Here is a 10,930-nt window from a genome sequence, read left to right as displayed (position 1 = left end):
CGCGATCTTAAATCTGCGTCTGCACAACGGCGTTCTGCCGGCGCGCCAGTTCGCTCCTAGTTCTTTTTTTTTTTTTTTTTTGAGACGGAGTTTCGCTCTTGTTGCCCAGGCTGGAGTGCAATGGCGCGATCTCGGCTCACCAAAACCTCCGCTTCCCGGGTTCAAGCGATTCTCCTGCCTCAGCCTCTCAAGTAGCTGAGATTAAAGGCGCCCGCCACCACGCCCGGTTAATTTTTGTATTTTTAGTAGAGACGGGGTTTCGCCATGTTGGCCAGGCTGGTCTCGAACTCCCGACCTGAAGTGATCTGCTCGACTGGGCCTCCCAAAGTGCTGGGATTATAGGCGTGAGCCACCGCGTCTGGCCTTAATTTTTTGAGACGGGGTCTCGCTCTGTCGCCCAGGCTGGAGTACAGTGGCAGGACCACGGCTTGCTGCAGCCTCGACCTCTCTGCCCCAAGCGATCCTCCCTCCTCGGCCTCCAAAGCAGCTGAGACCACAGGTGCGTGCTCCCACGCCCATGGGCGCTCCTAGTTTTCTTGCCAAAAAAACATCGATGCCACGAATCTGCTTGCACATACATCTAGTGAAATGGCTGAGGGTAAGTGCATTTAAAAAGCACCTAGGGCCGGGGGCGGTGGCTCACACCTGTAACTCCAGCACTTTGGGTGGCCGAGGTTGGGAGGATCCCGTGAGCCCGCTTGAGTTCCAGAAGAGCCTGGGCAACATAGGGAGACCACGTTTCCATAAAAAAATTGCAAAAATTAGCCGGGCCTGTTGGCGTCCGCCTGCAGTCCCAGCTACAAGGGAGGCTGAGGCAGGAGATCGCTTGGGGCAGGGAGGCCGAGGCTGCAGTGAGCCTTGGTCTCACCACTGCACTCCAGCCTGGACTACACAGTGAGACCCAGTCTCAAAACAAAAAACAAAACCAAAAAAAAAAAACCCGGACATGAGTGGGGGCTGCAAGACCATCAGAGGCTCCAGTGGGGGCACCTCCTCTAAACTCCGTGGCAGAAGACTGGAGGCTTCTTCCTCCCTTCCCAGGGCTCCTCCTCCTTCTCCATCAGCCTCTCCAGCCCCCTGTGCTCAGGGTCAAGAGCCTTCCCAAAGGCCTGCTTTGGGGCAGACATGGTACTTTTGGTTGGGTGAATGCACCCCTTCCCATGTTTTCCCTGGAACAGTCGGCACCCAGAGCAGCGTAACTGACAGCAAGGCAACCAGGCTGATGGATCACTCTTCTCAGCCTCGCTTCTTCTTGATCTCCTGGTCTATTTGTATGTTAATCTATGCAGACCAAAAGGACACACTGCAGGTTTAATAACTTTAATTACGGTTCTTGGCTGTCTGCAAGACTTTTTTTCCATGTTGGTCAACATAGCGTTAGATGACACCAGTTGAGAATTTAGTGGTTACTTCTTTATGGCTTACCCTTGAGGGGTTATGTGACTCACCCAAGATCCCACAGAGAGGGAAGAAGCTGGGGCTCACCTGTGTTTGTGGCCAGAGGCTGCAGGCAAACTGTGTTTACAGTGGGCAGGGAAGGTTCCCTGGGCCCCAGGAGGGAGTGGGGCTGGCCTGTTGAGCTTTGGTTCATGCCATGCTAACAGTGGTGGTGCCTCAGGACTGAGAGCCTCCGTCTTGCAAGTCCCCAACCTCAGGACTAGCTTCCTTCAGGGCCCGTCTCCCTTTGAGATTTTCTGAGCCACCTGTCCCTAGGGAGCAGTGAATCAGGGCAGTGAGTGTGGCTGGTTAAAGCCGAGATGCCTGTGCCCAGGTCCCCAACTCTCTTCCATAGTCAAAAGGCTTAGAAGGAAGTTGAGGGATTGGTGTTTCTCACGGAAACAGCGTTTTATTTCTTGGAGGTAATTTGTTAAGTTTTCTTAGCTGGTTCTAGGCACTAAGCTAAAAGCTACTGGTGACTTTGAATCTGCACTACCCCATGAGGTCGATACCATTACAGTCTGCATTTTATGATTAAGGAGACTGACTCTTTCCCCAGGTCACACAGTGAGGCAATGGCAAAACTGAGAACTGCTGCCTCAACTCATTCTTACCTTTTAGTCTTCGCTGCCGCAGGCCTGGCTTGGCTTGCTCCTTCCCCACCCCAAAGCACAGCATAATCCTCCTCCACTTCCTGCAAAAGCACTGCTGGAAGTGACACCACCACACGCCACATCAAATGCTTACCTCCTCTGACCAGCTCATTTCTCATGGCAAGTGATGGGGCCGCAGGCAGGCTCTGCACACAGCCAGATGCCATCCGTGGGAAGAGTGGAGAGTGCTTGATGCTGCAGCATTTGCAAGATGCTTCTTAACCACGGGTTTCAATCCCTTCTCTACCCATACAGCTTCTGTTAAGGCATTTCGGCCGTGCCACTCCTAATTTCCATGTGAACTCTGTAAAATTAGAACTCTTTGATCTGTGGTTCTCTCTGGTCAAATTACCAAGAAAAGAGGGATGTACAACCTGAGAAAGCATGTTCAGCTTTATCTTTTTTAACTTTTTTTATTTAAATAAGGAGAATTCTTTCATATGGAAAGAGCTAGTACAATCACATATTTGAAAGGAGAAACAATAGGTACTGAACCGGAGGGAAAGGGCGAGGGTTTGAGTGTGCCAGCACCGGCCTGGTGAATCCACGATTCCATTTCCCATCCAAGGTAAGTTTCCCGAAATAACGTCTAAACAAGCTGCACTTACACCTCTAGCCATCGTCTGCCCTTTCAAATATCTGGTCTACATGGAAAGACAAAGAGGAAAGGCCAAAACATAAACAAAAGGAAACAAAACAAAACACAGCCCTCTCAGGAACCAAACAAAAACCCCCAAATCCTTTTTTTACTACACAAGGCATGAGGTCAAAAGCTTAAGAGTACAGTGTCCCCTTTAGATCATGGGAGAAAGGCGTCCACACAGAGCCTTAGCAGGAATTTCCACTCCGAGGCTCCGGAACATGCTGAAGATGGGGGCTCTGGGGGTGCCACTACCATCCTGGAGGCCACCAACTGGGGTAGAGACAGTGAAGAGCAGGTCTCACGTGCCCGAAGACCACCAGCCAGATATACACTGGTGGCCCTGGTGGAGCATGGCAGGGCAACAGCGTCCATCTCCAACACCAAGCCACTCCTGTCCTGGATGACTTCCTGCTTAGGTCCGTCACATTTCAGAAGAGAGCTGGCTTTCTGGAAGCCTGTTTCCCATTCATCACAGAATATGACAGAGCACACACACTCTGGTATCCTTGGTCTTCAAAGGCCATTTCCAGCAGACCCTCTAACCTAGGCTTGCTCTGCAGGAAGTGAAAAGGGACAAATGAAGATTTGAGGGGCAGCCTGCAGTTACTTGGCAGAGGGGAACCAAATGGCAAGGGAGCAGGCTCCACCAGAGCTGCCATGCTGCCGCAGCAGGCCAGACCACAGCACGGCCGTGCACCTGTGTGCGCTCAGCTTCCAGAAGGCGTCACTGACCATCCGGAAGGCAGATCCATTAAGATAGGAGGGCGACAGCTCGGCTGGAGAGCACTGATGTTAATGTTTAACAAGGTACCCCAGTGTCCCTAGAAGTGGCTGGAAGGACCACAGCTTTGGAACTGAACTGATTTTCTTGAATGTGAAATAAAGTCATCCTTTGTTTCCCCCTTAAGGAACCTAGAGCCAGAGTGTCTATGAATTCCAAGTTTGAAAACAATACAAATGTTTTAAAAAAAAAAAAAACTGGGGGGAGAAGCCAACAGTGAAGAAAACCAAACCGAATGCAGCTGGCATTGAAGTCCCCAGTGGGTGGATGAGCATTTCAGATGCACACCCACACTCTGGACTTCATCCCACTCTAGCGGACAGTGGACAAATACCACCGCAAGGCCACTGGTTGCTGAGCAATGGGCCGCACCCCCGATGGCAAAGGCAGAGCTGCCAGCATCGGGAAGAGGGCAACTTGAGCAGGCAAAAGTGAGTGGGTTCTGACCCCCCACTCAGCAGCAGAAAAGGCAAGCGCTGGTCTCCACCTGTTCCCACCAAGGCCCCGTGGTATCCTGGCAGAAGCCTCTGCATGTATCTACGCTCTGAAGATGGGGGTTTGAAAACAAAATAAGACCCTACGTCCTACTACCTTGAGCTTGGCTCTAAAACCACGTGAAAGGAAGAGATATATTGCACCTTAAAACGTCTCTGCACTAAGAACTGCATTTAATCAGACCAAGGAGGGGTTGGGGCGCTGGGAGGCCTGAGGCCTGCCCTCAGCCCCCAGTCTCATTTAAAATCTGCATCTCAGCGAAGAGACTGCAGCTCAGGTCACACAGAGGTGGTGACTGCACCGAACTTCACATGCAATTTCCTGGCCTTTCCTGCACAGAATTAATTCAGACATTATATATAAATAGAGCAGTGAAACATTTACTTCTTTTTTTTTATCTAGACCTACAACATCAATACATATAAATAAATTCTTGTGTTTTTTGTTTTTTTATTTGGGGTCGGGGAGAAGGAAGGAAGGAAATACCGGGTAAGAGAAAAGGGCTGGAGAACAGGTGACCTTTTTGTTTTTATTTTTTCTCAAACAGCAAGTACTGTGGGTCTGATGCCAGGTTCACCTGAAGGGTATATCTTTTTAACAGCATCCGGGAGGCTTTTTCTTTCGACAAATCATACGCACCACCGCGTCGGGTGGGAGGGGTCTCGCCATGTGGCTCAAGTGTCCAGGTGGAGATGAATGTGTGGCTCCCGCAGGCCTGGACTCACCCAGGAATGGCTTGGCAAGGGGGGCAGATAGGGACAAAGAGGGCTCATCCCAGGCCCCACAAGCAGCCGCTTGCAGTGGGAGAAGGGAAAGCAGACACACAGCTCAGGTAGGGAATGCCCGGAACTGTCAGGTGGACAGCCCCTGGGGAAAGGACTCCAGCGTAAAGACTCTGGATGAAGAGGGAAAAGAACAGGTGAGGGCAGGAGGAGAGCTGCTGAAAGATGCAGGTGAACAGTAAAGCAGCTTTCAGTAAAACTGCTCCTTCCCAGGCAGCTCTGGGGTGGGCACTGTTTGTAGGAGGCCGTTCTCCCACTTCCTTAGAATTGTGAGAGCAGTAAGAAGTTACTTTAGCAGTTCCTAAGATGCTCCTTCCCCATGTTCTACACTAGACACAGAGCTTAGAGCCCAAGCCCGAGCGCTGTCCCGCACCCATGAGACGCCGAGGGCAGCCTCTGGGCGGTGCATCCCTGGCCCTCTCCTCACGGTGTTCTGAGCTGGCCTCCTCTGGAAGGGCAGGTAGACGCTCAGTGACCCCTAAGAACAGCTAAGAAACTTGAACTGTCCCCTTCCCTTTCCTTGGAATGACAGAATCTGGAGTGATTTCCTTGTTTCTTATTTAACAACGACAAGCCCAGCACACGATGGCTCACACAAGCCTCTGGCTGGAGAAGCTGCCCCTGCAGAGACTGCGCAGGCCCTCTGGACCTTGGTCAGCCCTCCACCCAGCCTCACCCTGCCCCCCGCCCCGGTCATCTGAAGACAAATGAGACTGATGCCTGCTGCTTAGCTCAGGCCCTCCTGTCCTGACAACCTGGGTCTGCTGCTGGGAGTGAAGCAAAGGAGGAAAAGGACAAACTCCCAGCGGCCTCACTTGGGGACCACACGCAGGTCCACTCCTCCGTCACCAAGTGGTGTTCACGACGAGCTGTGTGGGAGGTGGAGACGGGTCCAGAGAAAGCAGCAGGCTCCAGAAGAGGAAGGAAGGAAAACAACAGGTTACAGAAGGCTTCAAGGAAAGAGTGTGTGAAACACAGCGCCCCTGAGGGGCAGGGTGTGGAGCCCCAGAAGCAGAGGGCACGGGGCCTGGGATGGGCCTGTGGTGTCTCAGCTCATCCCATCTGGGCCAGCCTGGGAGCCACCAGCAGCCACCTCCATGACTGGTCTCTAGTGCTCAGCACATCCACCGGCTTCAGAGCAGCTCAGGACAGGGACCCTGTGTGATTCTCATGCTAAAACCGTCATCAACTTCATGCTAAAACCGTCATCAAGTTCATGGGCTGCCTGTAGGCACCCTGGGCTCATCAGGCCAGGAGCTGGAACCCAACTGTGACCCCCCCGCCGCCACCTGCCTGCTGCTCTGCGCACCCCATTGCTTCCTAGGCGGGGAGCCAGGCACCAGAGTGCTCACAACGGGTGCCCTCGAGAACCTCCATTTCTTTTTGCAAATAACCTCAAAGATGAACCAGCTGAGGAATCAGGAGGGGATGCATTCTTAAGAGTCACCTCTTAAGGTACTGCAGTGACGTATCAAATTAAACTGGACAGAGGCTAGAGATGGGAGGGAGGAGAGGGGCTGGCGAGAAACATATAAAAGTTCAGCTATACACAGGGAGCTTGCGTTTCTGTTTTCTTTTCCTTTCCCCTTTGTAAAAACCTTGGCTACATTTTAAAACAAAAAGCCTCAAAGTAAAATGACCCTGCTGCCAAACCACTGTGCCTAGGACTGGGCGGCTGGGCCGGAAGCACTGCTGAGAAGGCGCCCTGGCTGTGCGGCAGGACAGGGAGGAGGCAGGGAGGGCAGATCTGCACTGCACGGGAGGCGTCACTCCACGGTCACGGTGGGAGCAGATGGGATGAAGGTGTCGTTTGCTTTTTTGTTTCATTTCAAAGCAAGCGGGTCAATGCCATATATCCACGGGTGCAAGCTGGTTGACAACGGAGCTTTCGGGAGTGGAGAGGAGGGAGGTCTCTCAGTCCGGGCCAGGCATTTGGACGGTGGATCTGGTGAGGCTCCCGAGTGTCGGCTATGTCAAGGCCGCATGGCGGCACCATCCCCAGTGGGGCGACATGAGGTGGCAGCCAGGCACCATCAGGCCTTACTCTCCTCCACTTTGACAGCCCGAGGCTTGATCGCTCCGGTTCGCTTCATCTGGGAGGCAGCCGAGGGGGCCTCCTGCAGCTTCACGGCTCCCAGGCTGGGTTTCTCATCCACTCGTTGTTTTGCCTTTGGACAGATGAATGGGAAAACAAAGTGACCCTGGCGCTGAAGCGTGTTTGGACACACAGTTCCCACCACTCCCTTCCTGCTCCTGAGATGCAGGGAAAGCTCCCGTAAGTCATCCGTCCCTTGGTTGAAGGACCAGACTTAGAAACCCTCCTCCTAGTAAGGAAAGTGGCGCGAGTGCCCTCTCTGCTCCCTCCCATGAGCCCCGAGTGCAGTGATTCGGAGAGGCAGGAAGACACCGGGTCCTCCACAAAGAATTCCGCCATGGCACATCCCAGGGCGGAAGCAGTTCCGGTCCCAAGGCCAACTGGAAGAACCTTTTCAAATCAGTGCACCTCCTGCCCCGCAGGCAAAAAAGCCCCTTCGAGTAGATCCAAGTGCCCCCTGCACGTCTCGGAGCCCCCGACTGTCTGCTGGGGCCCTAGGCAGACTTGCCCCACAGATCTCTGGCCGCGATTCAGCCAAACCCCCTACCACTCACTCCCACTCTGTAACCTTTTCCTGGGGCCCCATTCCTAGTCAGGCTCCCCTGGTCTGTGGCTCTACGCAGGGAGTGCGGTGGGGAAGTCACAGAGCAGTCAGCGCATCTGCCCCCCACCAGGTCTGAACTCTGGAAGAAAGCTTTAGAAGCTCATTCCACACAACTCTCATGACCCCCAAGGGAACCAATGAGAGCAATCACTGCCCACCTCTACCAGCCAGGCACAGTGACTGATTAAAAACCCAGGTCTGAGGGGCCTAAGCTGTGAGCCCCAGCATGTTTTAGAGAACAGAGAAGAGAATAGTGCCTGCAGGAAAATACACTGCGATGTCCTTTTCATTATATGGGTAAAATTAACTTCACCTGTGCTCCCACCCGGCCAAGACAAAAACGAGACACACCACTGACCAGAACCAGCGCGCGCACCCGGGCTCCTAGAGCCGACCCCCAAACCTAACCGAGTCTCCCAGGGCACCTCAGCCCCGACCTGCCAGGGCTGGTCCACCTTCCAGCACCACCTCCTCAGAGGAATCGGCATCCTCCCTTCTCTGCAGGACAAGGAAGGATCCAGACGCCCGTCAAGAGGAGAAATGCCTTCGCCAGGAGGGACGCGGACGGCCCAGCTCCTGGTTCCGTGCTCTAACCGCTAGGGCATGGCTCTCTTTAGACAAGGAGCGCTCAGATAGGTTGGACAGTCCCTTCTCTTTTGGCGCTTGGAGACAGGCCTAAGTGTCCAGGGCTGAAGGGTCTGGAAAGCCATCTTCTACCTGTTGCACGTAGTGTCCCTGCACAGAGCCCATGTTAACTGCTGATCCAGAGGGCTTCCCACTGGGGCTAGCAGAGCTAGGCCTGAAAAAACCAAAGGCAGGGGTTGAGAATACACAACGTGTCACCACAGAAATGGAGTCAAAGCCTAGCACACGGAGGAGGCACAAGGAAGGAAGGGCCTGTGGCCAGAGGCGCGTGCTCGGGACGGTCTGTGGATCTCTCGGATGGAAAACAACCATAGACCTAAGACAGCCCAGAACGCAGAAGGGTGAGGGGGTGACTGTCACTGACCACCCCAGCACCTCCAGGACAGAGCTCAAGGAGACGCATCACAAGAGAGGGAGGCCCAGGCCCTGTACAGGTGGGAACGGCTGTCCTGCTGTGCAGAAAGCGACACTGGCTGTCTCAGGGTCTGGACCAACATGATGCAGTGCCCCAGACAAAAGGCCTAGAAGCCTGACACTGAGTCAGAACTGTGCCGAGTATTGTTCTAGTCTTAACTTTTTAGAAGAAGGGGTGGGGGAACCAAAACGTACAACATACTTCTAAATGTGTCCCACTGACCACTAGTTAGTTCCCAGGGATGTTGTGGGTGCTACGTGGAAAACAAGTCTGCGGTCAAAAAGCCTAAGTGCCGTGTGCAGAGTTCAACAGGACTCGCAACCCAGGGCCGCTCAGCCTTGTGTGGTGAATGCCCTCCCCGGCAGGCCAACCCGGGACAGCACTCCCCCAAGGACCTGACCAGGGAACCCTTGTTTTTGCAGCGCACATCTCGGCAGCTCTATTTCCAGAACACTTTGGGAAACACTGCTTTACACAATTATAGCAATTCCCCAACCCCCCTAAAACACCATAGAAACAAAGCTACTAGTTTAAGGCTTCCACTGTCTAAATATGCTCCAAAGAATAATCTGCTGCCATTCATTCCTACAACTACATAGGCGACTACAGGCGACTCCTGTCCTGTCAGGCTCTGTTCTCTGGGTTTTGCCTTTTTGAGGCTTCTGGAATCTGCTTGTGGCAGCAGCAGGACAGCATCTGCTGAGACCTGCAGCTGCCTTCCTCCTTCCAGTTCCGCTCCATGGTCGGTACTGTCCAGCTATCTTTTTCACACAGTCCTGATGTTTTGGTCTATATGACAGACATGGTAGGAAAACAAAATGTACTAAAAACAGAAATAAATGAAGCCAGGAGAGTGAAAATAAGAACAGAAAAGAAAGAATGGGAGGAAAATTCACAAAAACCCCTTTCTCTGGAAATGAAGGTACAAGAGTGGAATGCCGTGATGGAAGACAGGCAAAGGGCAGCGGGCCAGAGGGGGCGCAGCCGGAGCAACCTGCAGACCATGGGGGCCCGGCTTGCAGAGCACTCCTTGGGTCTGCAAGGACCTGTGTAGTCATGGGGACACCTCGTGGCGCCTGCAGCGATGGTATTAACCTCACAGGGCACCATGGGTCAGGCAGGTCTGTTTCACTCATTTATAAACACAAAGGGGTCTCAGGACTCTCCCACATGTAACAAGGGTGGACTGTACAAGCCCTCGGAGCCCAGGGCCAGCGCATGCTGCCTTCACACACCAGCATGGGCAGAAACGGCAGTGGACCAGAGGCTCTCGCTGGCATCCGACAGAGCCACCTGAGTATCCAGCTAAGGGGACCCTGAGACAGTTGCTGGAGGTGGAGACAGACACAAAGGAAGCAAAAAGAGGGTGCTGGTTTGTAGTGTGGAAGGAATGGCCCCACAAGCCCAGCAATAAAAAGTCCCCTGGCAGGGGTCATAGGGCAAGTCCGAGGAAAGAGACGCTGGGAAAGGCCATGCTTCTCCCCTTGCCAGGCAGGATGCAGCCCTGTGGCCAGTGGGTCCTGTTTTCGGATCTGATGGGAAGTCACGTCAGTCCTGACGCCTACTAAATGTCAGCCGTTCCTTTTCCTACCTTTCCAGGAAGCTCCCCAATCCAGAGCATCTTATTTATTATAATGATTAAAGCCAAAACCACTCTCCTGATTCCTCACTCCCCCACGTTTAACTGCAACACAAGTGCATCCCCGTGCCGAACCACCACAGTGACACGTGGCCCACAGAGGGACCAGGTCTCTGGTGGCTCTCCCCAGGCCCACAGATTCTTCTGAGCCACCGGGCCACGGCTCTGGCAACTGCTCAGCTCATAGCACACAGTCCCCAGGGAGTGGTTTTACCTGTAGGTCTGTGGCGATGGCACGGGGCCTCCTGAAGGGACATTCTGTTTACTGTCGGCAAAGTGGAAGCCTTTCATCTCCATCTGAGAGGGCTAGAGAGACCAAGCAGCAACAAGTTGTCATTTGAGGCCCTGGACACAGCTGGACCACACAGACTTACTGAACAACCCAGGGCAGAGGCGGTGAGGGCCGTGCAAATTCCCAGGGAGGCATCTTCTAGAGCAGTGGTTTTTGGCACCAGGGCCCAGTTTCATGGAAGACAATTCTCCCACAGACCAGGACAGCTCTGCAGCCCAGGGGCTGGGCACCCCTGTTCTGGAGGAATCTGCAAGCCCCTCCCCTCCAAACCAGACTCAAGAGGGCTGCTTCTTAGAAAGCAAGAACCATCACAATATTTTGTTCTTTTTAAAGTGAGGTGGGAGAGCCAATGAAGCATGGCCGTCCATAGCAGGGCCTCCTGGGGAGCTGGGGAGGAATGCTGGTTCCTGGTCCTCAGCCGTCGACAACTTCAGAGACCCCAGGACCTG

At 53.6% G+C, this 10,930-nt stretch overlaps 1 protein-coding gene and 1 pseudogene across 17 annotated transcripts in view; one reads left to right on the top strand and one right to left on the bottom strand.

Moving 5' to 3' along the window:
• Positions 1 to 2,530: 2,530 nt before the first annotated feature.
• On the top strand, positions 2,531 to 3,745 carry LOC112423508 (uncharacterized; annotated as a pseudogene).
• Positions 3,746 to 4,524: 779 nt separating this feature from the next.
• Positions 4,525 to 10,930, bottom strand: part of LOC105464051 (proline rich coiled-coil 2B) — a 133,393-nt gene continuing 126,987 nt past the window's right edge. For 13 of the 17 annotated variants that reach the window (XM_071078463.1, XM_011711674.3, XM_071078460.1 and 10 more), the window contains exons 30-32: positions 10,404 to 10,495; positions 8,208 to 8,289; positions 4,525 to 6,959 (exon numbers count right to left, since the gene is read on the bottom strand). In XM_071078463.1, coding sequence (XP_070934564.1) covers positions 6,825 to 6,959; positions 8,208 to 8,289; positions 10,404 to 10,495 — 309 coding nt within the window. In that variant the 3' untranslated portion in view covers positions 4,525 to 6,824. The remainder of the gene's footprint in view (positions 6,960 to 8,207; positions 8,290 to 10,403; positions 10,496 to 10,930) is intronic. The other 4 variants (XM_071078469.1, XM_071078467.1, XM_071078468.1 and 1 more) reach the window with 1 other exon arrangement.

Source organism: Macaca nemestrina, chromosome 14, assembly GCF_043159975.1.
Source record: "Macaca nemestrina isolate mMacNem1 chromosome 14, mMacNem.hap1, whole genome shotgun sequence".
Lineage (NCBI taxonomy): Eukaryota > Metazoa > Chordata > Mammalia > Primates > Cercopithecidae > Macaca > Macaca nemestrina.
The sequence above is the reverse complement of the archived record's forward strand: the minus strand, read 5'-3'. Positions and strand labels throughout refer to the sequence as shown.